At 42.4% G+C, this 27,958-nt stretch overlaps 1 protein-coding gene across 13 annotated transcripts in view; it reads right to left on the minus strand.

Annotated features, from left to right (window-relative positions):
* PRP4K (pre-mRNA processing factor kinase PRP4K) overlaps nt 1-27,328 on the minus strand; it is an 86,235-nt gene extending 58,907 nt beyond the window's left edge. For 12 of the 13 annotated variants that reach the window (XR_012847683.1, XR_012847689.1, XR_012847690.1 and 9 more), the window contains exons 1-2: nt 27,227-27,328; nt 10,356-10,430 (exon numbers count right to left, since the gene is read on the minus strand). Coding sequence is in view for 1 of the 13 variants with exons in the window: in XM_075826677.1 (XP_075682792.1) it covers nt 10,356-10,430; nt 27,227-27,261 (110 nt within the window). In the remaining 12 variants the exon portion in view is untranslated. The remainder of the gene's footprint in view (nt 1-10,355; nt 10,431-27,226) is intronic. The other variant, XR_012847691.1, reaches the window with a different exon arrangement.
* Nucleotides 27,329-27,958: the final 630 nt, after the last annotated feature.

The raw sequence follows: 27,958 nt of genomic DNA on the forward strand, positions 1-27,958 counted from the left end.
TTGGGCCCATGGGAGGGCTCAGAAGGAAAGGACCACCATTTGGCCTACTGGAGCTTTTCTGGTGCTAAGTCATGTGTGCAGAAGCCCCTGAGGTACCAGTACAGTTGAAACCCCCGAGAAGTGACCCCATTTTAAAAACTACACCCCTTAAGACATTCATCTAGAGGTGTAGTGAGCATTTTGACCCCACAGGTACTTTGTAAAAGATAATGCGCAGCAGATGGTGCAGTGTGAGATTTGCAATTTTATATATGTATATGCCATTTCAGTGTCCAATATAGTGTGCCCAGCATGCGCCACCGGAGATATACACCCCTTAAATTGTAATGTGGGTTCTCCTGGGTACGACAATACCCTACATGTGGCTGTTATCAGCTGCCTGGGCATACGGCAGGGCTCAGAAGGGAAAGATGAGGGGGGTAAGCTGTGCGGAGTGCATCAGGGTAAATTAAAAATCAAGGGATGTATGATACATTTTAAAACAATCTTTTATACAGAGCCCTGGTTTTTCGGGACACGTGTCACATTGGTATATTGTGTTCTTCCTTATCCCCCTCTTATAGCAGACTCTGCACCTCTTTTGACTCTTTCCCTTTCCACCGGTTTGGGGACCTTCTCCTGGAAAGTGTTGCCCTGGTACGATGCGTGTGGCCTCGCTTCCAGAAGTACTGGGTGCCCCCCCTTCCTGGTCCCTAAAGATTAGATCTTGAAATTCCAGGAAAGTTCCCCTCTGGCCTGCACATCGACGTAGCACATACGCATTGTACAAAGCCATCTGTATGATGTGCCCGGCCAGCTTCTTATACCACACCGCATGGCGCTGTAGGGCTTCAGGACTTGATTTGACAAGTCCATCCCTCCCATGTACCTATTGTAGTCCAGGATGCAGTCTGGTTTGGGGGTGGCCTTTCCTTCATATATCCTAAACCTGTAGGTATACCCTGATGCACTCTCGCACAGCTTATACATCTTCACGCCATACCTTGCCCTCTTACCTGGCAGGTACTGGCGGAATTGAACCCTCCCTTTAAAATGTACCAGGGACTCATCAATAGAAAAACACTTCTCGGGGGTGTATGCTTGGGAAAACCGGGCACTGGAACGGTCTAATAGGGGTCTCCGTTTATACAAACGGTCAAAACTGGGGTCATCTCGGAGTGGGCACGGCTCATTATCAGTATAATGTAAGAAGCGAAGTATTGCCTCATTTATTTATTTTTTTAGGTTCCAGTTCATTTCTGAAGTTGCTTTGAGGGGCCCATATATTAGAAACCCCTATCAAACACCCCATTTTAGAAACTAGACCCCTCAAAGTATTCACAACAGCATTTAGAAAGTTTATGAACCCTTTAGGTGTTTCACAGAAATTTAGAGCAAAGTAGAGGTGAAATTTACTCTTTTTATACCATTTTTTTTATAACACAAAAGCTTTTACCAGAGAAACGCAACTCAATACTTATTGCCCAGATTCTGCAGTTTAGAGAAATATCCCACATGTGGCCCTAGTGCGGTAATGGACTGAAGCGCCGGCCTCCGAAGCAAAGGAGCACCTAGCGGATTTTGAGCCCTCTTTTTTATTAGGCACCATGTCCGGTTTGAAGAGGTCTTGTGGTGCCAAAACATTGGAAACCCCCCAAAAGTGACCCCAATTTGGAAACTAGACCCCTTGAGGAATCCATTGTAGTTTTCTTGGGGTGCATGCGGCTTTTTGATCAGTTTTTATTCTATTTTTAGGTGGCGTGGTGACTAATAAACAGCAATTCTACTATTGTTTTTGTATACTTTTTTTTTTACAGCGTTCACCGTGCGCTATAAATGACATATTCACTTTATTCTGCGGGGCGATACGATCACGGCGATACCAGATGTTTATAGTTTTTTTTTATGTCTTATGGCGTTTGCACAATAAAATACGTTTTGTAAACAATCATTCACTTTTTGTGTTACCTTATTCTAAGAGCCAGAACGTTTTTATTTTTCAATCAATAAAGGCGTGCGAGGACTTATTTTTTGCGTAACGAACTGTATTTTCCATCAGTACCATTTTTAGGTACATGCGACTTTTTGATCTCTTTTTATTCCATTTTTTGGGAGGTGAAGTGACCAAACAATTGTGATTGTGGTACGGTTTATTAATATTTTTTTTTACGGCGTTCACCGTGCGGGATAAATAACAAAATAATTTTGTAGCTCAGGCCGTTACGGACGCGGCGATACCAATTATGTATAGTTTATTTGTTTGTTTATATATTTTTATTAATAATAAATGACTGATAAGGGAAAAAGTGGGACTTTTACTTTTATTACTTTTAAAACTTTTATTTTCTTATTTTTACACATCTTTTTTTAACTTTTTTTTTACTTTATTACTTTGTCCCACTAGGGGATATGAGGGCAGGAGGCCCTGATCGCTATTCTAATACACTGCACTACATGCGTAGTGCAGTGTATTAGAACTGTCAGCTACTCACTGACAGCAAGCATAGTGGGTCCTGACGTTGTCAGGACCCACTAGGCTTCCGTCTATGGCATAGCCGGACGCCATTGTTTGGTGTCCGGTTGCCATAGTCACCATCGCCGGCCGCTATCGCGTAGCAGGCCGGCGATGGCAGCTTAACCCCTAAAAAGCCGCGATCTCTATAGAACGCGGCTTTTAAGGGGTTAATCAGCGGGGACACAGCGATCGGTCCCCGCTGTAGGAGCTGTGACAGCTGCTGAACAAGACAGCAGTGTCACAGCTCCTGTATGTGTCGGGAGGACGGCCGAAACGGCCGTTACTCCCGTGACGTACTATTACGTCATGGAGCGCGAACGATACAGCTGCCATGACGTAATAGTACGTCAAGGAGCGGGAAGGGGTTAAAATCACTACTGACAAACGTATAGCTCTAAAATCACAGCATGTAGTGATTTAAAAAAATAAAATGTAAAAAAAAATAAAAAATGGTTTTCTTAAAAACATTAAAAAAAAAAAAATTGATAGCAAATCACTTGATTGGAGCGATTTTGAAGATATTAGACACAATTTACCATCCTGATGAAAGCCGAAGGGAGACGCTTTTGGCTTTCGTCTATATAAACTCGATTATGCATGTCGGGAACGATCAATAAAATAGGGCAGAAACGTGATCAGAAGGGGGAATTCGCGGTTCGTGCTGCGGACCTCTGCTAATTTACTAACAGGATGTTGTCATTGCTATGACACAGATCGGCTCTCTTCACACGTGTGGGATTTGACAGATTTCTGCGCAGATACCGCACCAAAATCCACATTAAAGGGGCTCTGTCACCACATTATAAGTGCCCTATCTCCTACATAATGTGATAGGCACTGCAATGTAGGTAACAGCAGTGTTTTTATTTAGAAAAACATTCAATTTTCACCAAGTTAGGACTTATTTTTAGCTTTATGCTAATGACTTTCTTAACCCCTTCAGGACTGAGCCTGTTTTGGCCTTCAGGACAAAGCCGATTTTTCAAATCTGACGTGTCCCTTTATGTGGTAATAACTCCGGAATGCTTTTACCTATCCAAGTGATTCTGAGATTGTTTTCTCGTGACATATTGTACTTTATGTTAGGGAAAACATTTGGTCGATAAATTCAATATTTATTTGTAAAAAACACCAAGATTTAGAGAAAATTAGCAAAAATTTGCATTTTTCTAAATTTAAATGTATTTGCTTGTAAGACAGATAGTAATACCACACAAAATACTTACTAGTTTATATTTCCCATATGTCTACTTCATGTTTGCATCGTTTTTTGATTATATTATTTCTCTTAACGTTACAAGGCTTAGAACTTTAGCAGCAATTTCTCATATTTTCAAGAAAATTTCAAAAGCCTATTTTTTCAGGGACCAGTTCAGTTCTGAAGTGGCTTTGAGGGCCTTATATATTAGAAAGTCCCCATAAATCACTCCATTTTGAAAACTGCACCCCTCAAAGTATTCAAAACAGCATTCAGACAGTGTTTTAACCCTTTAGGCTTTTCACAGGAATTAAAGCAAAAGTATAGGTGAAATTTACAAATTTCATTTATTTTTTTCGAAAATTCATTTGGAATAAATTTTTTCTGTACCACAGAAGGTTTTACCCAAGAAATGCAACTCAATATTTATTGCCCAGATTCTGCAGTTTTTAGAAATATCCCACATGTGGTTCTAGTGCGGTAATGGACTGAAATACCGGCCTCAGAAGCAAAGGAGCACCTAGAGGATTTTGGGGCCTCCTTTTTCTAGAATATATTTTAGGCACCATGTCAGGTTTGAATAGGTCTTGTGGTGCCAAAACAGTGGAAATCCCCCAAAAGTGACCCCATTTTGGAAACTATACCCCTCAAGGAATTTATCTATGGGTATAGTCGGCCTTCCTCCCGACACATACAGGAGCTGTGACAGCTGCTGTCTCGTACAGCAGCTGCCGCAGCTCCTACAGCGGGGACCGATCGCTGTGTCCCCGCTGATTAACCCCTTAAAAGCCACGTTCAATAGACATCGCGTCTTTTTAGGGGTTAAGCTACAATCGCCGGCCTGCTACACGATAGCGGCAGGCTATTGTAACTATGGCAACCGGACACCTACCAATGGCGTCCGGCTATGCCATCGACGGAAGCCTAGTGGGTCCTGACAAAGTCAGGACCCACTATGCTTGCTGTCAGTGAGTAGCTGACAGCTGTAATACACTGCACTATGCATGTAGTGCAGTGTATTAGAATAGCGAACAGGGCCTCCTGCCCTCAAGTCCCCTAGAGGGACAAAGTAATAAGGTTAAAAAAAAGTGTAAAAATAAGAAAATAAAAGTTTTAAGAGTAATAAAAGTAAAAATCCCCCTTTTTCCCTTATGAGTCCTTTATTATTAATAAAAATAGAACAAACTATACATAATTGGTATCGCCGCGTCCGTAACAGCCTGAACTACAAAATTATTTTGTTATTTATCCCGCGCGGTGAACGCCGTAAAAGAAAATAATAAACCGTACCACAATCACAATTGTTTGGTCACTTCACCTCCCAAAAAATGGAATAAAAAGAGATCAAAAAGTCGCATGTACCGAAAAATGGTACTGATCGAAACTACAGTTCGTTACGCAAAAAATAAGTCCTGGCTCTTAGAATAAGGTAACACAAAAAGTGAATGATTTTTTACAAAACGTATTTTATAGTGCAAACGAAATAAGACATAAAAAAAACTATAAACATCTGGTATCGCCGTAATCGTATCGCCCCAAAGAATAAAGTGAATATGTCATTTATAGCGCACGGTGAACGCTGTGAAAAAAAATAGAATAAAAAAACAATAGTAGAATTGCTGTTTTTTAGTCACCGCGCCACTTAAAAATAGCATAAAAACTGATCAAAAAGCTGCATGCACCCCAAGAAAACTACAATGGATTCCTCAAGGGGTCTAGTTTCCAAATTGGGGTCACTTTTGGGGGGTTTCCACTGTTTTGGCACCACAAGACCTCTTCAAACCGGACATGGTGCCTAATAAAAAAAAAAGGCCTAAATATCCACTAGGTCCTCCTTTGCTTCGGAGGCCGGTGCTTCAGTCCATTACCGCCCGAGGGCCACATGTGGGATATTTCTCAAAACTGCAGAATCTGGGCAATACGTATTAAGTTGCGTTTCTCTGGTAAAATCTTGTGTTATAGAAAAAAAAATGGTATAAAAAGGATTTTCTGACAAAAATAAATATGTAAATTTCACCTCTACTTTGCTCTAAATTCCTGTGAAACACCTAAAGGGTTCATAAACTTTCTAAATGCTGTTGTGAATACTTTGAGGGGTCTAGTTTCTAAAATGGGGTATTTGATAGGGGTTTCTAATATATGGGCCCCTCAAAGCAACTTCAGAACTGAACTGGAACCTAAAAAAATAAATAAATGAGGCAATGCTTCGCTTCTTACATTATACTGATAATGAGCCGTGCCCACCCCGAGATGACCCCAGTTTTGACCGTTTGTATAAACGGAGACCCCTATTAGACCGTTTCAGTGGCCGGTTTTCCCAAGCATACACCCCCGAGAATTGTATTTCTATTGATGACTCCTTGGTACATTTTAAAGGGAGGCTTCAATTCCGCCAGTACCTGCCGGGTAAGAAGGCAAGGTATGGTGTGAAGATGTATAAGCTGTGCGAGAGTGCATCAGGGTATACATACAAATTTAGGATATATGAAGGGAAGGATAGCAGTATTCAGCCTCCAGAATGCCCCCCCCTTACTGGGAGTTAATGCAAAAATGGTGTGGGATTTGGTGCACCCACTGCTGGACCAGGGTTAAACCTCTACCTGGATCATTTTTATACCAGCGTCCCGCTCTTCAACTGCCTCGCTTCCATAAGTCCTGAAGCATGCCGCACTGCTAAAAGAAAATCGGAGAGGCCTCCCTAAGACTCTGCTTGGGCAAACACTCAGAAGGGGTGAGACCAGGGCACAATCTAGCAGCAACATATTGTGTGTCAAGTACAAGACAAGAGATACCACACCAGTACCCATGTACCTGTACGAGGTACCAGTACAGACACCCCCAAACCAGACTGCATCCTGGACTACAATAGGTACATGGGAGGGGTGGACTTGTCAGATCAAGTCCTGAAGCCCTACAGCGCCATGCGGTGTGGTATAAGAAGCTGGCCGTGCACATCATACAGATGGCATTGTACAATGTGTACGTGCTACGTCGATGTGTAGGCCAGACGGGAACTTTCCTGGTATTTCAAGACGTGATTATCAAGAAACTAATTTTTAGGGACCAAGAAGCACCCAGTAGTTCTGGAAGCGAGGCCACACGCATCGTACCAGGGCAACACTTTCCAGGAGAAGTTCCCCAAACTGGCAAGAAAGGAAAAAGTCAAAAGAGGTGCAAAGTCTGCTATAAGAGGGGGATAAGGGAGGACAATATATCAATGTGACACGTGTCCCGAAAAACTAAGGCTCCGTATGAAAGAGTGCTTCAAAATGTATCATAAATCACTTGATTTTTAATCTACCCCAGTTTTACTTACCCTGATGCACTCCGCACAGCTTATCCCCCCTCATCTTTCCCTTCTGAGCCCTGCTGTGTGCCCAGGCAGCTGATAATAGCCACATTGAGGGTATTGCCATACCCGTGAGAAACCATATTACAGTTTATGGGGTGTATGTCTCCGGTCAAAATGCTCACTACACCTCTAGATGAATGCTTTAAGGGTGTAGTTTTTAAAACGGGGTCACTTCTTGGGGGTTTCAACTGTACTGGTACCTCAGGGGCTTCTGCATACATGACTTAGCACCAGAAAATCCCCAGTAGGCCAAATGGTGGTCCTTTCCTTCTGAGCCCTCCCATGGGCCCAAACGGCAGTTTATCACCACAAATGGGGTATTGCGGCACTCAGAACAAATTGGGAAACAGAATGGGGTATTTTATTTCTTGTGAAAATAAGACATTTACAGCCAAAACTACATATTATTGGAAAAAAATTAATTTTCTTTGAATTCCCAAATAAGTTATGTGAAAAAACTATGGGGTCAAAATGGTCACAACACCAATAAATGAATTCCTTGAGGGGTGTAGTTTCCAAAATGAGGTAACTTCTGGTGGGTTTCCATTGCTTTGATACCACTGGGGCTCTGCAAATGCGACATGGCACCCGAAAATCAAACCAGCAAAATCTGCACTCCAAAGAACACACAGCACTCCTTCCCTTCTGAGGCCTCCCATGGGCTCAAACGGCAGTTTATCGCCACAAATAGGGTATTGCTGCACTCAGGACAAATTGGGCAACAAAATGGGGTATTTTGTTCCATGTGAAAATAAGAAATTTTTATCAAAAGTGACATCTTATTGGGAAAAAAATGACATTTTTTTAATTTCACAGCCCACTTCAAATAGATGCTGTGTAAAAACTGTGGGATCAAAATGGTAACAACCATAAATTAATTCCTTGAGGGGTGTAGTTTCTGAAATGGGGTCACTATTGGGGGATTCCTACTGTTTTGGCACCTCAACACCTCTTCAAACCTGGCATGCTGCCTAAAATATATTCTAATAAAAAAGAGGCCTCAAAATGCACTAGGGGCTTCTTTGCTTCTAGGGCTTGTGTTTTAGTCCACGAGCGCAGTAGGGCCACATGTGGGACATTTCTAAAAACTGCAGAATCTGGACAATACATATTTAGTAGTGTTTCTCTGGTAAAACCTTCTCTGTTACAGAAAAAATGTAATACAATTGAAATTCAGCAAGAAAAATTTAATTTGCAAATTTCACCTCTACTTTGCTTTAATTTCTGTGAAATGCCTGAAGGGTTAAATAAACTTTGTAAATTCTGTTTTGAATACTTTGAGGGGTCTAGTTTTCAAAATGGGGTGTTTTATGGGAGTTTCTAATACATAGGCCCCTCAAAGCCACTTCGGAACTGAACAGGTACCTTAAAAAAAAGGCTTTTGAAATTTTCTTAAAAATATGACAAATTTCTGTTGTAACGTCCACGAACAATAAAAGAATGTTCAAAAAACGATGCCAATCTAAAGTAGACATATGGGAAATGTGAACTAGTATCTATTTTGGGTGGTATAACCGTCTGTTTTACAAGCAGATGCATTTATATTCTGAAAAATTCTATTTTTTCTCGAAATTTTTCACCAATAAACACTAAATATATCGTCCAAATTTTACCACTAACATAAAGCCCAATGTGTCACGAGAAAACAAATCTCAGAATCGCTTGGATAGGTTTAAGCATTCCGACGTTATTACCACATAAAGTGAAATATGTCAGATTTGAAAAATGGGCTCTGAGCCTTAAAGAGGCTCTGTCACCAGATTCTGAAACCCCTATCTCCTATTGCATGTGATTGGCGCTGCAATGTAGAGAACAGTAACGTTTTTGTTTTTTTTAAAAACTTTCATTTTTGGCCAAGTTATGAGCTATTTTATATATATATATATATATATATATATATATATATATATATATATATGCAAATTAGGTTTGAAATGCACAACTGGGCGTTTTTTTTTCGTTATGTCCAACTGGGCGTGTATTGTTTTTAACTGGGCGTGTTTACGTGTATGACGCTGACCAATCAGCATCATACACTCATCTCCATTGATTTACACAGAAGCGATGTGCAGCCGCATAAACAGAGATTAACGTTACTGCAGTGTCCTGATAATGAATACACATGATCATCCAGCCTGGACGTCATGTGTATTCAGAATCCTGACACTTCTGAATCTTTTCTTTGAGATTTCTAGCACGGGAAACGAAATCTCGCGAGATTTCGGAGATAAACGAGATTTCGTTTCCCTTGCTGCAAATCTCACAGAAAAGATTCAGAAGTGTCCTGATAATGAATACACATGACGTCCAGGCTGGATGGTCATGTGTATTCATTATCAGGACACTTGATTAACGTTAATCAAGCAGAATCGCTGTGTATGTGGCTGCAGATCATGTTCTAGTAAGTACGCGATGCTGCTGTGTAAATGAATGGAGAGGAGTGCATGACTGGTCAGCGTTATACACTCCTCTGTACAACGCCCACTTGGATGAAAGAAAAAACGCGCCCAGTTGGGCATTAAGAAACTCATTAGCATAAACCAAAATCGCTAATAAAGTGGTAAAAATAGATCGTTTTTTTAAATAAAAAGCACTGCTGTCACCTACATTACAGCGCCCATCTCCTTATGTAGGAGATAGGGCACTTATAATGTGGTGACAGAGCCTCTTTAAGTCACTTTCTTAATGAGGTCTTAAATACTTTGAGGGGTGTCGTTTTTAAAATGGGGTGATTTATGGGGGCTTTCTAATATAAGGCCCTCAAAGACACTTCAGAACTGAACTGGTCCCTGGAAAATGGCCTTTTGAAATTTTCTTGAAGATGTGAGAAATTGCTGCTAAAGTTCTAAGCCTTGCAACGTCCTCGAAAAATAAAAGAATATTCAAAAAAGTATGCAAACAAAGTAGACATATGGGATATATGAAATGGTAACTATTTTGGGTGGTATTACTGTTGGTCTTACAAGCAGAAACATTTAAACTTAAACTCTAAATTTTTATGTTTTTCACACAAATATTGAATTTATCGACCACATTTTTTTACTAACATAAAGTACAATATGTCACGAAAAAATTTCAGAATCACCTGAATAGGTAAAAGCATTCCAAAGTTATTACCACATAAAGGGACGTCAGATTTGAAAAATTAGTTTCTCCAAGGGGTTAAAAAAAACAACATCAAACAGAGAAGACAGTGAGAACAATGTAAAATCTGCCCCTTGCAGACAGGTTGAGGAGTTGTCGCTGTAGGTTTGAAATACTTTTTTCACTTCTGGTCCTCAATTACCTATTATATACCTGGACAGTATTACCTGAATGCCAGGGGTAACATGATGTGTGGGTGATGGATCACATGACTGCCGCCCTCTTTAGTCCATTCAATTAACCTGTGGATGCATTTCTATGGATTAATCTTTGGGCTATAGCACTTTTTTTTAGGTTATAGGTTATTGTAACAGAAAATAGGGAAAAAAATCCATATTTTACTACTTTTACAAAGAAAAAATTTCTTAAAAAATAAAAAAAAGTTCTGTTTCACCACATTTTGAGAGGCGTAACTCATATTTTTGATCGATTGAGCCGGTGTGAGGGTTTATTTTTTGCGGAACGAGCTGTCATTTTTATTGGAACAATTTTTTGGTACATATTTTGAGATCACTTTATTTAATTTTTTTAGCGCTAAGGTGACCAAAAAAAACACGATACTGGTGTTTTAACTTTTACTAATCCGTTCACCGTGCGAGTTAAATAATGGTATATTCTAATAGTTCAGACTTTTACAGATGCAGAGATACCAATTTTTTTTTACCTTGTGCTTTGGGGAAAAAAAATGTTTTAACTTAATGTTTTTTTATTTCTTTTACACCTCTGAAAATGTATCTAAGTTTTTTTTTGTTTTTTTTTTTACACATTTTATTAGTTCCCCTAGGGTAGTTGAACCAGTGATCATTAGATGCTAAAAAGTGCGTCTTATAGTCCGAAAAATACCGTATTTTAGAAATCTGTATGATTTTCTATTCTATAAATAAAACAAACAAAGTAGACAACCACTTTAACTTGTATTGCACAAGAAATTGCAGTGCAGAACCCACAAAGCTGCTACGTGTGGACCCGGCCTATTACTTTCCAAGCTGAGATCAGGGCTGCAGTAAATCAAGTCTCATCCTACTCTTCTCCACACATTTGTCAATAGGCTCAAAGGGACTTTGAGAAAGACCCGAAAGGACAGTATTTAGATCCCAAGTTTGTACTATAGACCACCGAGTGGGATTCAGCGGTGATGAGGCTCGTATAAACCTCTTTACCCAGAGATGTTCAGCTAGCCGAACATCGAAAAATGCACTCAATGCCGCGATTTGTACCTTCAGAGTACTGGGTCTAAGTTGTTTGTCTATACCTGCCTGTAGGAAATCTAGAATGACTGATATGTTAGGATCTGTCAGAGGATCTTGTTCTGAACCTACAAACTTAGTAAAGGTGTTCCAAACCCTCAAGTAATCTTTAGATGTCACTTTCTTCTTACTGGCTAAGGCCTCATGCACACGACCGTATTTTTTCCCACCCGTAAATACTGGCGTAAATACGGGTCCGGTGTCACACGTATTCCACCCATTTTGCACCAGTATTTACGAACCCGTGCCCGTAAACATGGGTCCGGTGTCACACGTATTCCACCCGTATTTACGAGCACGTTTTTGGCGGCAAAATAGCACTGCACTAATCGGCAGCCCCTTCTCTCTATCAGTGCAGGATAGAGAGAAGGGACAGCCTTTTCTGTAATAAAAGTTAAAGAAATTCATACTTACCCGGCCGTTGTCTTGGTGACGCGTCCCTCTCTTCACATCCAGCCCGACATCCCTGGATGACGCGGCAGTCCATGTGACTGCTGCAGCCTGTGATTGACCTGTGATTGGCTGCAGCGGTCACATGGCCTGAAACGTCATCCAGGACGTCGGGCCGGATGTCGAGAGGGACGCGTCACCAAGGCAACGGGCGGGAGACCGGACTGGAGGAAGCAGGAAGTTGTCGGTAAGTATGAACGTCTTTTATTTTTATTTTTTACAGGTTTATACTGATCGGTAGTCACTGTCCAGGGTGCTGAAAGAGTTACTGCCGATCAGTTAACTCTTTCAGCTCCCTGGACAGTGACTATTTACAGACGTCGCTTAGCAACGCTGCCGTAATGACGGGTGCACACATGTAGCCACCCGTCATTACGAGAGCTCCATAGACTTCTATGGACTGTCCGTGCCGTTATTACGGCCTGAAATAGGACATGTTCTATCTTTTTCAAAGGCACGGGCACCTTCCTGTGAGAAAACGGGAAGGCACCTGTCGCCAATAGAAGTCTATGAGCCCGTTATTATTGTGTCTACTACCTTGTTTGTCCAAAAGACTTTTTCTAGATAGAATTAACCTCTCAAATTCCATGTAGTCAATTGAAGTTTGTTGAGATGCGAATGGAAAAGGAGACCCTGTTGGGAAGGACCCAAGCAGGAGCTACTGACAGGGACACGAGCACAGTGAACCAGGCTCTCCTGGGCCACCTCAGACCCATCAGAATCACTGCCGGCCTGTCTTCCCTGATTTTCTTTAATACCCTGGGAATAAGACAAAGGGTGGGAAGGCAAATTCCAATTCCATACCCCAGGACGGACTCAAAGCATCCACAGCTAGAGGATGATCTAAAGGGTTCAGAGAGGGTAAATTTTCCTACTTGCTTGTTGGCAAAGAGACCTATCAGAGGAAGACTCCATCTGGAAACAATCTGCAGAAAAATACTACTGATCAAGCACCAGTCAGCTTGCCTGATTCCGCCCCTGCTGAGAAGTCTACAACATAATTGTCCTTTCCCCTGAGATGAACTGCAGATAAGCTGTTGAGGTGGAGTTCTGCCCAGAGGAAAAATGACTGCATTAGTGCTTGGAGGTGAGGAGCTCTTGTACCTTCCCTGCTGATTTATGTAAGCCACTGATGTTGTGTTTTGTGAATACATTCTGACATTTTTCCCTGTAATAGGGGACTTGCAGCTAGGAGACCCTTCTTTAAGGGCATCAGTTACTTGATGTTTGGGAAGGATATGGTCAAAAGATCCCATTTTCCTTGCCAGAGATCCTTCCCCAACCCCATGGATTTGCATCTATGGTGAGGCTGACCAGGTTGTGAACTGATCAGATTAGAGATTCTCTATCATTGTCCACCACAGTAGAGTCTCACTTCTGAAGAAAGATGAATTTTGGTGTCCAAAGGGAGGGTGAACCATCCCAAAGGCCAAAAATCTCTGGAGTGGTGCTGAGCCTACCTTATTGCAGGGATAGTGGAGGTCATAAGGCCTAGAATGCACATTGCTTCCCAGAGGGAGCACTGGTGGAAAAGAAAGAGCCATTAACCTGTTCTTTAGGGACTAGACGTTCTGAGAGGAGAGAAAGCACTTCTGACAAGTGGAGTTTAGCTGAATTCCCCCCAAAAAAATCTTTATTTTGAAGAGGGCTAGAGCGGATTTTTCCCGGTTTATATTCCACCCCAGGTCCCAGAGGGTAGAGCATAGGAGTCGACAGTGGTTGGTCAAAGATTGGTGATAGGTGATAGGCCGAAATAAGTAGAAAGTCTAGTTAGGGTACTAGAAGTAACCCCTGAATTCTGACGAAGGCTGCTTTTTCTGAAATTACCTTTGTGAAAAATCTCTGTGCCTGAGAAACCCCAAAAGGGAAGAGCCTTGTACTGGGAATGGAGAATGCTTCCGTTCAGCGAGACAGACAGCCTTAAAAACCTCTGGGAGAATGAATGTATCGGCATATGGTAATACGTATCCTCTAGTGGGGAAACAGACTGATAGTTGAGGCAATACTTTCCATTCTGAATTTCTTGTATGTTAAAATCTTGTTTAGGGACTGGAGGTTAATAAGGGTAGGTTCACACTGCATTTTTTGGTGCTGTTTTTGACACTGAAACCGTGCCAAACAGCCCAAAACGCCTGCCATTGATTTCAATGCGAAAAACACGCATCATGCTTTTTCTTCAGGCGTTTCTGTCTCTGACCTCCCATTGACATCAATGGGAGGCAGAGAAAGCCGTTTTCGCTGCATTTTTTTTACCCATGGCGCTCAATGGCCGTGGCTGAAAAACTTAGCAGAAAACGTGGCAAATAGTGCAGGCAGGTCAAAATCTGCCTCAATTTCGGAAGGAATTTTGAGGCAGATTCTTCTATCTGCAAAAACTATGTGAAGTAGGCCTTAACCTGAGCTCGCCATTGAGTTTCTTTACTAGAAAGGGTGGGGGGAGTAAATACTCCTAATGTATGCTGGGGAACCAGGACTAGCACCCCCTTCTGATTCAAGGACTGGACTTCCCCCCCTAAGTAAGGCCTGTCTCCTGAAACTGTCCCTAAGATTATTTTGTTGGGATAAAGGACCTGATGGCTGAGGGACAGGGAGCCCCTTCTCTCTATTTGATGCCTTAACTACGATATCGTCCGAAAAGGAGCCAAATAACAGATCTGCCTCACAATGAATCCGACATAGCTTATTTTTAGATCCCTGTTCTTCCTTCTTCCATGTTTTAACCCACAGAGTCCTGCGGGCAGAGTTACACATAGCACAGCCATAGCTAAAAAATTACCTGCATCAGTCGATGCATCTGCTAAAAAGTCTGCATCCTTTGCAAAGGATGGGAGAGGCAAGAATTTGTTCTCTTGGAATCTTATCCTTTACGTGTGCCTCCAATTGGCCCAACCAGAACTTCATAGACCTAGCCACAGAAGTAGCAGCAATGCTAGGTCTAAGGCTACCTGCCTCAGATTCCCAGGACCTCATAAGGTATGCATCTGCCTTTCTATCCAGGGAATCCTCTGAACTCCCCAAATCTTCAAAGGGCAGGGCCCCTTTTCTCGACACTTTAGATACTGGGGCGTTTACACTAGGGGCCTTATCCCAAACAGCCGAGTCCTTTTCACCAAAGAGAGATTTCCTTTTTATGAAGGAATGAAGAACTTTTTGTCGGGATTCTCCCATTCTCTGTCAATGAGGGCTTTCATATTCAGATGTACCGGAAATACCCCTTTCCGGTACTAGCCTGAGAACACTTGCTCTTGAAAGCTTCCAATGAGGAAGCCACTTCATCATCCTTCACAATTAACTGGTTCCCGACCGCTGGCTGTGTTTTTACGGCCAGCGGTCAGGGTCCTTAAAACCTGAGCCATAGACTTTTTACGGATCGGGTTTTAACTTGCTGCCCGCGCGATCGGGCAGCTGAATGTCGGGTCTCCGGCTGTCAGTGACTGCCGGGGACCCTGAGGAGAGGATAGAAGCAGCTTTAGCTGCTTGTCTTCTCTGATCACTTGTACACAGCACTCAATGAACGCTGTGTATAGGAATAGAGGCAGCAGCAGCGGCGCTGTCTCTATTCCTCCCGGTGATCATGTGACTGGTCACATGATCGCCGGGTGCCGTTAGTGGCAGACTGTTGCTGGGTCTTACTAGACCCAGCACAGCCCTATTAGTGACAATCGTCACTATGAGAGGGCTGATTTCCCCTGTAACTGGGGCTGCTGTGCAGCTCCAGTTACAGTGGAAAAACGTGGTGTAAAAGAAAGAAAAAATATATATAAAGTTCCCCAAAGGTCTTTTTTTACCTTTGGGGGACAGACCATAGTAATAAAAAAAATAGTAAAGTAAAGTGCAAAAAAAAAATAAATAATACACATAAAATACCCACACCCAAAAAAAGTGTGTCGTCCCCCCCCCCCACCAATCATTGTTGTAACACTAGCGCTGACCCAATTACCCTAATATAGACATGTAATATATTAAAATTTACGGTAGACAATGACGATCACAAATAAAAAGTCTATTTTAGGGTAAAACTATGTTATTACCAAAAAAAATAGCTGAAACATAAAAAAGCTTATTTTTTTACTATTATTTTCAAACTTTATGAATAAAAATTCTAAAATAGCAAAAAAGGTGTGTATAAAAACGATAAAAAAGAAACCTGCATTGTCTACGGAAAAAACATTGCGAAAATCACGTTGTTAGCCCAACAAATAAAAAAGTTATAGCCATTTAACTAACACGTGCTAAAAAGGGCTAAACGGTGTCTGGTCCTAAAGGCTCAAAATAGCCCGGTCCTGAACTGGTTAAACATATCCAGGCAGACCTGACAAAGGGGTTTAGCGTAAGAGGATGATAAAGTCATTTTACAGATTCAACAAGTCCGGCCTTTACTACAACTGGAGCTTGACTTCTTAACCACTTTAGTAGTCTAAAAAAAAACAAAAAACTGTAAGATACTGGAAAATGCCTCTTACCAAATGTTCCCACAGGACAAAAATGGACATCACCTGTATCGGACATGGTGATTCACCACTGTGATGTCTCTAGTTTTACAACTCTCAGTAATTACAGGCTGAAAACCTAGATCTGCAGTAGCTGGCTGCCTCCCTGCTGCCTTTTTATATAGCGCCCAGCAGTGCTGCAATTCCTCCCACCTGTTAGCGGCACGTCAGATGCCGCCACTGTCCATTCCACACTGAGAATCCTACTTGCCCGCAGCGTGTTCATCACTCGCCCTTCCCCAAGAAAGGAAGAGTCGCCGGACAAGCATGCTGCCCGACATATCTTCAATGGGAGCAGAAGCTCCCTAGGACAACCTCTCCGCAGGACAGAAAACCTAAAACGGAGGTGTGGAGGTGGTGTGAACCTTTTTATCTCCTCAGGTTTCCTGTCCTGGGATGGGCGGTCTCCTCGCATGGATGCTGTCATGGGCAACGATAAAATAAGTATATTGGCCACACGTATGCCAAAAGGATACTCTATACACCGAATGTGCTGTAAACGCATAAGCATCCTTGTAAAAATGGTCTCCAGTTTTATATAATGCAATTTCCAGGGCATTGCTTTAGGCCTCATGCACACGACCGTAAAAACACCCGTTATTGCGGGTCGTTATTACGACCCGCAATAACGGGCTCATAGGCTTCTGTTAGCCACGGGTACCTTCCCGTTTGCTCACGGGAAGGTACCCGTGCCGTTAAAAAAGATAGAACATGCCCTATTTCATGCCGTAATAACGGCACGGGCATCCCATAGAAGTCTATGGGGCTCCCGTAATCATGGGTGGCTCCGTGTGTTCACCCGTGATTACGGGAGCGTTGCGAGGTGAGGCGAGGTCAGGGGACTACCCGGTCTGCAGGCCACAGCCCAGTGGCGTAACTACCGCCGGGACTACAATGAAAACTATGGCAGAGCGGGGAGGTATCTCCCCGCTCTGCCATAAACAAAAGACATGTATCCCCTATCCTGTAAAAAATAAAAATAAAAGACGTTCATACTTACCGACAACTTCCTGCTTCTCCAGTCCGGTCTCCCGCCCGTTGCCTTGGTGACGCGTCCCTCTCGACATCCGGGCCGACGTCCTGGATGACGTTTCAGGCCATGTGACCGCTGCAGCCAATCACAGGTCAATCACAGGCTGCAGCGGTCACATGGACTGCCGCGTCATCCAGGGATGTCGGGCTGGATGTGAAGAGAGGGACGCGTCACCAAGACAACGGCCGGGTAAGTATGAATTTCTTTAACTTTTATTACAGAAAAGGCTGTCCCTTCTCTCTATCCTGCACTGATAGAGAGAAGGGGCTGCCGATTAGTGCAGTGCTATTTTGCTGCCAAAAACGTGCTCGTAAATACGGGTGGAATACGTGTGACACCGGACCCATATTTACGAGCACGGGTTCGTAAATACTGGTGCAAAACGGGTGGAATACGTGTGACACCGGACCCGTATTTACGCCAGTATTTACGGGTGTGAAAAAATACGGTCGTGTGCATGAGGCCTTACTCACCACATCCATGGAATACTTACACAGATCTCTATGGGCAGTTTCAGAAGGCTGTAATACGATAACATTTTCTGCAATGCCAGGACCTCCTGTGGTTCTATTGATCCTGGACTTAATTGGTGATCTAAGGCCCCCTTTACATCATGTTTATTCACTACATTTAGTGTGTACATCGGAAAAGCTCCCGACATACACGCTAAACAGGTCCGTAGGGCTCCATTACCCCGACAGAGGCCAAAAGAGTGACCGCGATATCTAAGCTGTTAGAAATAGAGAGGTGGCCCCCTTCAACAGCCCATCACCCCCCCCCTCCCCCACGCAATGTTTAACTGGTTCCCGACCGCTGGCTGTATTTTTACGGCCAGGGTCCTTCAAACCCGCGCCATAGACTTTTTACGGCGCTGGTTTTAACTTTCTGCCCGAGCGATCGGGCAGCTGAATGTCGGGTCTCCGGCTGTCATCCTGAGGAGAGGATAGAAGCAGCTTTAGCTGCTTGTCTTCTCTGATCACTTGTACACAGCACTCAATGAACGCTGTGTATAGGAATAGAGGCAGCAGCGGCGCCGCTGTCTCTTTTGGTCTCGGTGTTCATGTGACTGGTCACATGATCGCCGGGTGCCGTTAGTGGCAGGCTGCTGCTGGGTCGGTCTTACTAGACCCAGCACAGCCCTATTTGTGACAATCGTCACTATGAGAGGGCTGATTTCCCCTGTAACTGAGGCTGCTGTGCAACTCCAGTTACAGTGGAAAAGATGGTGTAAAAGAAAGAAAAAAAATATATAAAGCTTTTATATAAGGTCTTTTTTGACCTTTGGGGGACAGACCATAGTATTAAAAAAATAATAAAGTAAAGTGCAAAAAAAATAAATTTTAGAATACACATAAAATACCCACCACAAAAAAACGTCTCCCCCGCCAATTATTGTTGTAACGCTAGCGCTGACCCAATTACCCTAATATAGACATGTAATATATTAAAATTTACGGTAGACAATGACGATCACAAATAAAAGGTCTATTTTAGGGTAAAACTATGTTATTACCAAAAAAAAAATTATTTTTTTACGATTATCTTCAAACTTTAAGAACAAAAATTCTAAAACAGCAAAAAGGATGTGTATAAAAACGATAAAAGAAGAAACCTGCATTATCTATGGAAAAAAACATCGCAAAAATCACGTAGTTAACCCTACAAATAAAAAAAGTTATAGCCATTTAACGAACACGTGCTAAAAAGGGCTAAACGGTGTCTGGTCCTGAAGGCTCAAAATAGCCCGGTCCTGAACTGGTAAAATATATTCAGGGTTTTTAACGTATTATTGCGACTTAGGCTGTGTTCACACAGAGTTTTTTGCAGGAGCAAAATTCCTCCTGCAAAAACTGCTCCAGACGGTTTTTGCACAGTGGTTTGACAAAAACTCGTCAAAACACTCGTCAAGGCGTTTTTTTCCTCTTTCTGACGGATTGAAATGGGGTTTTGGAGGCGGAAACTGCCTCAAGAAGGGTCATGACGCTTCTTTTTACCGCGACGCGTTTTTTTTTTACTCGCGGTAAAAAAAACTCGTCCAACTCCCATTGAAATCAATGGGAGGCATTTTCGGGCGGTTTTTGAGGAGTTTTACGGCGCGGTTTCCGCATCAAAAAACTCGGCAAAAAAACTCTGTGTGAACAGGGCCTTAGAAGACAAAGTTCCTCGGTATGAGGCGATTTGGTCACAACTGCAGGACTACTCCTATGTGAGCCGCCTCCAGTGACAGGTTCTAGGTTCTGAGATTTTCTGGTATTTCTTTCCCTTTCTTGCCTAACCACCCATGACCAATTCTTCAAGTGTGACTTTTTAAGATGCTTATGTTGTTTCCTTATTTTCCCTCCCTTCTCCTCCTTTATTGTAATTCGTTTTTTCCTCCTCCTCTCACCCTGAATTTGATATGCTGAGGCACTGCATTGCTCTACATGACTGTATGCCTTTGTTGTTTGTAGTTTCCTTTTTTCTGTACATCCCGCACTTTTCCTCCATTGAGGAGCTTATGGAAAATGAATACAATTTTGCTTAAAAAAGTAAACTTAATTTATATCTCTGCGTCCTTACCCCCTTCCAGACTTTCTCCGTATAAATACGACAAAGGTGGGGGGGGGCATATGGCAGGCTCACAAGCTGAGCCGCTCTATAGATTGAGTGTGTCAGCTGCATGAAAGAGCAGACACTTCAGTACAACAAGATGGATTCCGCACGTTTAACCCCTTAGACCGTTATGGCATCTATGCAATAAGAATGAGGGGGCAGCCCCCTCTAACATCCCATTACTCCTCCTCAATGTGATTGCAGGGTGCCGATGGTCGTCATGGCAGCGTGGGTGCCTAATGAAGGCCCCAGGCCTGCCATCTTTGTTTTTTCCGATTAAGGGGTAACTAAACGTTCAACAAACTTCTGACATGTCAGAAGTTTTGATCGGTGGAGATCTGAGCACTGAGACCCCCACCAATCGCTAAGACAAAGCGGCAGGAGCACTCGGGTCAATATAAAGTCTATTAGCCCGTACACCACTACGTCGGCTTTCCGAGAAAAGCTGTACAGAAACTAAGCAACACAGTGCTCACACGAGCGCTTCTGCGGCTTCATTCTAGCGATCGGTGGGGGTCTCAGTGCTCGGAAACCCACACCGATCAAAACTTCTGACATGTCACTATGGCATGTCAGAAGTTTGTTGAACGTTTACTTACCCTTTAAAGAGGCTCTGTCACCAGATTTTGCAACCCCTATCTGCTATTGCAGCAGATAGGCGCTGCAATGTAGATTACAGTAACGTTTTTATTTTAAAAAAACGAGCATTTTTGGCCAAGTTATGACCATTTTTGTATTTATGCAAATGAGGCTTGCAAAAGTCCAAGTGGGTGTGTTTAAAAGTAAAAGTCCAAGTGGGCGTGTATTATGTGCGTACATCGGGGCGTTTTTAATACTTTTACTAGCTGGGCGTTCTGATGAGAAGTATCATCCACTTCTCTTCAGAACGCCCAGCTTCTGGCAGTGCAGACACAGCGTGTTCTCGAGATCACGCTGTGACGTCACTCACAGGTCCTGCATCATGTCAGACGAGCGAGGACACATCGGCACCAGAGGCTTCAGTTGATTCTGCAGCAGCATCGGCGTTTGCAGGTAAGTCGATGTAGCTACTTACCTGCAAACGCCGATGCTGCTGCAGAATCAACTGAAGCCTCTGGTGCCGATGTGTCCTCGCTCGTCTGACACGATGCAGGACCTGTGAGTGACGTCACAGCGTGATCTGGCAGAAGCTGGGCGTTCTGAAGAGAAGTGGATGATACTTCTCGTCAGAGCGCCCAGCTAGTAAAAGTATTAAAAACGCCAAGATGTACGCACATAATACACGCCCAGTTGGACTTTTACTTTTAAACACACCCACTTGGACTTTTGCAAGCCTCATTTGCATAACTACAAAAATGGTCATAACTTGGCCAAAAATGCTCGTTTTTTAAAAATAAAAACGTTACTGTAATCTACATTGCAGCGCCGATCTGCTGCAATAGCAGATAGGGGTTGCAAAATCTGGTGACAGAGCCTATTTAAGCTTTGCCGGAGGCAGGGCTTATATGAGCCAGTAGAAATCATAGTCTACTGTATATTGTGCAAATGATGCAACAGCACTGGTTCTAGTCCCCTAGGGAGAGTAATTAAAAAAAAAAACCGATTTAACTGTATTTGACTATAATCTATATAAAACCTAAAACTATAAAAAAAAATAACTTTTTTCTATTATCCCACAAAAGCAATACGCAAAAAAATAACAATTGTTAATGCCGTGTTCATTAAAGTCCAAACTACTACAATGTAACATTTAACCCACAATGCCGTAAAAAAATAAAACCGCCAAAATCGCTCTTTTTTTGGTCACCAGCTCCCACAAAAATGGAATAAAAAGTGATCAAAACGTGTCACGTACTCAAAAACAGTACTAATAGAAACTACAGCTCGCCTCGCAAAAATAAGCCCTCAACTGAAAAATAAAAAAAGTTACGGCTCTCAGAATACAGCGACACAAAACAAAATTGTAAACAATTATTTTTTTCTTGTAAAACTAGAAAAAAAACAAACAAAAAAAACACTATAGAAATTTAGTATTGCCGCAATCGTCTTGACCCGCAAAATAAAGTCAACATGTAATTTTTACCGTTCTGGTCATCTGAGCGGTACTGGTAACAAGGCCATGTTCACACGTGGTTAACACTGATTCAGCATGAGTTACGCTTGTTAAAAGCCTCCCATTGCTTTCAATGGGAAATCACCCTGATCGGCTATTCTCAGAAATCCGAGTGTGCGGTATACAGGCTCAATAGAAAGTCTATGAATCTGTGCAATGCTCACTTGAGAAAAGCCGATCAGAAAAAAGTGGATCAGGCCTCATCTGAATGCTTCTGTCGCTTCGTTTTAGCGATTTGACAGGGTCTCAGTGCTTGGACCCCCACCGATCAAAGCTTCTGACGTGTCACTATGACACGTCAAAAGGTTTATGAAAAAGTAAGTTTAAAAAAACAAATAGTATTCAAAAGTGTATATTGCCTTTAACCGCTTAAAGTCTAAGCCATTGATCGTTGTTTACTCCCCGCCTTCCAAAAGTCGTAACTTTTTTATTTTTCCGTCAATGAAGTGGCGTGAGGGCTTAATTTTTTGCGGAAGGAGTTTTACGAACAAAAAAATCTTTGTGGAGTGGAAATGCAAAAAAAAAAAACTGATTCCTTCAATGTTTTTTGGGTTTTGTGTTTCAAACTTTCTCGGTGCCGCAAAAAACAACAGCTTAACTTTATTCTGCTGGTCTATACGTTTACGGCGATACCAAATTAATATTGTTTTTTTTTATGTATTACTACTTTTACAAAGAAAATCTATTTGTTAAAAAAAAACTTTTTTTCTTTTGTCAGTGAGCGGCGTGAGGCTTATCTTTTGCGGGACGAGCTGTAGTTTTCATTAGCACCATTTTTTGGTACATACGACTTTTTTTTTTTTATCAGTGACCAAAAACCAGCGATCCTGAGGTTTCAATTTTCTACGTCGTTCACTGTGCGGGTTATACTTTGGACTTTGACTGTTAGGCTATGTTCACACGGGGTATTTTGCCGAGATTTTTGACGCGGAAACCGCGTCGCAAAACTCGGCAGAAACGGCCCGAGAACGCCTCCCATTGATTTCAATGGGAGGCGTCGGCGTCTTTTTCCCGCGAGCAGTAAAACTGCCTCGCGGGAAAAAGAAGCGACATGCCCTATCTTCGGGCGCTTCCGCCTCTGACCTCCCATTGACTTCAATGGGAGGCAGGAGAAAGCGTATATCTCGCTGTTTTATGCCCGTGGCGCTCAATGGCCGCGGGCGAAAAACGGCGCGATAATTGCCGCGAAAATCGGCGTGCAGGGGATATCTGCCTCAAAGTTCCAAACGGGATTTTGAGGCAGATATTCCTCCCCCAAAATACTCCGTGTGAACATAGCCTTACAGACACAACTATACCAGTTTTGTTTATTTATTTACATTACTTTAGAGGGGGTTTATTTAAACTTTTAATGTTTTTTTTTTTATTTTATTTTATGTACACTACTAAAAAGACTATTTTTTGCATTTTTTTTTTATAAGCCCCCCTAGGGGATCTGAACCAGCGATCAATCAAATCTCTGGTTCAATACAAATGTATTGCAGTATATTGCCATTTTTACAGGCTCCTATTAAGCCCTGTCAGAGGTGGCGCTTAACAGGAGCAGAAAGAAAGCAGACCTGGGGGCGTTCATTAGGCCCCCAGGCCGCCTAAACAACCATCGGCACCCCACGATCGCATCGTGTGGGAGCGACGGGCTGTTGCAAGGGGCTGTCCCCTCCCTCTAACGGCTTAGATGCTGTGGTTGCTATTGACTGCGGCATCTAAGTAGTTAGATGTGATCGATAACAGGTGGATTTTGCACGTTGGAGACACGCAGTACCTGCTGTCACCGAAGCCATCAGTCCCGCTGAACTGACAGATTCCAGTTCAGCGCAAGATGCAGCTTCTATGTATCCAGGATACATAGAAACTGTTTTTTAAAAAGTAAAAAAATCTTTTTTAATAAAAAAAAAAAAAATAATTAAAAAGTTGCATTAAACACCGTGATTGTTTTATTAAAAAAATAAAAAGTAAGAAGTAGGTGTTCAAAAGTTTACATAGCCTTTAAAATATTTTTTTTATATATATATATATATATATATATATATATATATATACACACACACACTTTTTTTCTTTTTTAATAAGATTGGTGAAACATTTTGTTATGAGCTTATATGTAATCGGTAAGGCCCCATTCACATCGCGTTTGTGCTATCCGCCAAGCGCATACGTTTTTAAACACTAAAAAAAAGTATTAAAACGCATAGCTCGGCGTATACATAGACTATAATGGATCAAACGTAGACCAAAATAGCATCCGTTTGGTCTATTGTTTGTCATGGTTTACGTTGGGATACGGTTTTTTGAAAGTACTGAAAAATGTAGTCTGCTACACTATTCTGTACGTCAAAAAAAAAGGTATACGCGACGTAACTTTAGCATTGGTCTCAATGGACGACGCATGCAAACGTAATGCTATATGTCTGTATCCGTTTACATACAGTAAATCTATCAGGTTTTTTTTTTGGTTTTGTTTTTTTTCTACCAGTGTTCACTTTAAAAAAAATAAGTATACTATTTTTTTAGGTAAAAAAAAAAAACAACAGACAGAAACATATACCGACATGTACACGCTATAAAAAACACAGACGTAAACAGAAAATGGTACACGTTTGTATTTGTTTTTAATGGTCCACGTTTTTAATAAAAACCATATACGCTCGGCACATAGCACAAACGCCATGTGAATGGAGCCTATGATTTCAGTTTGCGTCAGCCAGGGTCCCGTTCCGATGGAAAACTCAGACGGAACAGGACACTGGCGCAGACGTGAACGAAGCCTAACAGACTAGACGGATGCTATTGTGGTCTACGTTTGACCCATTATAGTCTATGTATACACCAAGCTATAAGTTTCAATACTTTTTTAGTCTTTAAAACCGTATATGCTCGGGGGACATCACTAACGCGATGTGAATGGGGCCTTACAGCCTGATCCTGCGTGTCAGAGACACGCGGGACCCACTGACACTCAACCTGTCAGTGCCGCGGACATAAAGCAGCTGAATCTAAAGAAAAGTTAAAATTATTTGTAATAAAAAACATTTAGAAAGTTGCACAATTTTATTTAAAAAAAAAATAAAATATTTCAATCACCAGACTTAGGCCTCATGCACACGACCGTAAAAACTCCCGTTATTACGGGTCGTAATTACGACCCGTAATAACGGGCTCATAGACTTCTATTGGCGACGGGTGCCTTCCCGTTTTCTCACGGGAAGGTGCCCGTGCCGTTGAAAAAGATAGAACATGTCCTATTTCAGGCCGTAATAACGGCACGGACAGTCCATAGAAGTCTATGGAGCTCTCGTAATGACGGGTGGCTACATGTGTGCACCCGTCATTACGGCAGCGTTGCTAAGCGACGTCAGTAAATAGTCACTGTCCAGGGAGCTGAAAGAGTTAACTGATCAGCAGTAACTCTTTCAGCACCCTGGACAGTGACTACCGATCAGTATAAACCTGTAAAAAATAAAAATAAAAGACGTTCATACTTACCGACAACTTCCTGCTTCCTCCAGTCCGGTCTCCCGCCCGTTGCCTTGGCGACGCGTCCCTCTCGACATCCGGCCCGACGTCCTGGATGACGTTTCAGGCCATGTGACCGCTGCAGCCAATCACAGGTCAATCACAGGCTGCAGCGGTCACATGGACTGCCGCGTCATCCAGGGATGTCGGGCTGGATGTGAAGAGAGGGACGCGTCACCAAGACAACGGCCGGGTAAGTATGAATTTCTTTAACTTTAATTACAGAAAGGGCTGTCCCTTCTCTCTATCCTGCACTGATAGAGAGAAGGGGCTGCCGATTAGTGCAGTTTTATTTTGCCGCCAAAAACGTGCCCGTAAATACGGGTGGAATACGGGTGACACCGGACCCATATTTACGGGCACGGGTTCGTAAATACTGGTGCAAAATGGGTGGAATACGTGTGACACCGGACCCGTATTTACGCCAGTATTTACGGGTGGGAAAAAATACGGTCGTGTGCATGAGGCCTTAAGCGAAGTTACGTTGGCAGAAAATTCGCCAAATATATTAAGAAGTGCACACCACTTAATATATTTGATGCATCTTTAGCTGTCCGTGGCATAACGAGTTTATTGTTAGTCTGTCATTCCGGCGGAGGCCTCGCCCCAGCTCACTTTTGCAAAGTGATGGGAAAAGTAAATAGTCAGAAATTACATCACAACTATCGTGCGCACCAAAGTTTGTGACTTTTTTAGGCTTCGTTCACATCTGCACCAGGGTCCTGTTCCGTAGTCGACTACGCTATTGATTCAGTCAAAACCCTTGCACAACTGGGACAAACGGAAACCATTAGAACCGGATTTGTCACCATTGAAATCAATGGTGACGGGAACCATGTGTCAGTCAGGGCTCCATTCCGACGGAAAGGGGGGGGGTGTGTGTGTGTTTTCATTTTTAGGGTAAATCATTTGTTGCAATGAGGAATCTATGCGTCACATGATCTTTGAATCACGTAATTAACAACGTAAGAAAAACACTACAAAAAAAAACACAGGTAGTAAAGCAGAAAGTGTGTGTGAAGGAATAGTAACATTATAGGGGTTCCCCACAGCCAGTAATTGGCGACAGGGGGAACCCTAATATTTACCATGACATAATTCTGCCAATAGTGAAGTTACACAGCTCCCTCCATGTACAGAAACTTTTCAAATAAATTTTAAGGGATATGGAAAATATTCGATTGAGTGCAACCAACAGTTACCACTAACCAGTATTATAGTGTATCAAGACATTTCCTCATGTTTTACAGACTACCATAGCACAACATCATGAATAAGATAACAATGCGGTGACAGATGTGTGTGCTGAGGTAACGTGGGGAAGAAGTACATGCGGCAGCACATAAACAGCCGCCACTTTGTGCCCCCTCCCCCCACCAATGGGCACACCCTTTACCAGTTATCGTTGCGGGCTAGCGGTGACTACCGTGTTCTCGCTATGAGTTCTGAGGTAACCTAGGTCGGCCATTGTATATACACCATGCATGTCTCTTCTCACTAGCCCTACGGCCACTACACAACACAGCTCCATAACGCCAGATAATCAAGTAAGACAGGCTAAGCACCCCGCCCGCTCACTAAGGCCCCCACAGCCTAGGCTTATTCCCGCGCACTTTCTTACTCTGGATCGCGCAGCTCCGACTCCACAGCCGCCATTTTCCTCTCAGAGCTCACAGATTCGGAGGAGACGAGGTTACGGGAGCGGAAGGGGGAATGAATCGTCACCTCCGCAGCTACCGAGATCACTTCCGGTAGTGGCTGGCAATGGTTGGCAACGTTGTGCAAGATACAGACTATGCTTTGGAAGACCAGTGAAATATGCTGTACTGTTGAATGGATATATAATTGTATTGCACGGACTGGAATTTATACTCAATGACCCCTTGATACTTACTAAAATACGGGATGAGAAGAAGTAGTTTATAGCAGTTTATGGCACCATTCTGGGGTACATATAATATGTTGATAAACTTTTATTTAAAAAAAAAAACAAAACATTTTGGTCGAATGGCAAAAAGCAGCAAAACCACCATAATTTTATGTGGTTTTGTTTTAATTTTTTTTTTCTATGCACTGAACAATATAAATAATATATAGAATTTTTTATAATATAATTTTTTTATTATTATTGATTTAAATATCAAAATATTCTATACTACATAATGAAAAAAACAAAGAAAATGTTCCGAGTTAACGAATAAATAATATTTCAATGTTATTCTACAGGTCGCGATGATAGTGGCAATCCAATTTTTTTTTCCGCTGCATCCATTACGGACGTAATTGGAGCTGTTTTTCCATGGAGTCAATGGAAAACGCCTCCAATTACGTCTCAAGAAGTGACAGGCACTTC

This window comes from Rhinoderma darwinii, chromosome 5 (assembly GCF_050947455.1).
Source record: "Rhinoderma darwinii isolate aRhiDar2 chromosome 5, aRhiDar2.hap1, whole genome shotgun sequence".
Lineage (NCBI taxonomy): Eukaryota > Metazoa > Chordata > Amphibia > Anura > Rhinodermatidae > Rhinoderma > Rhinoderma darwinii.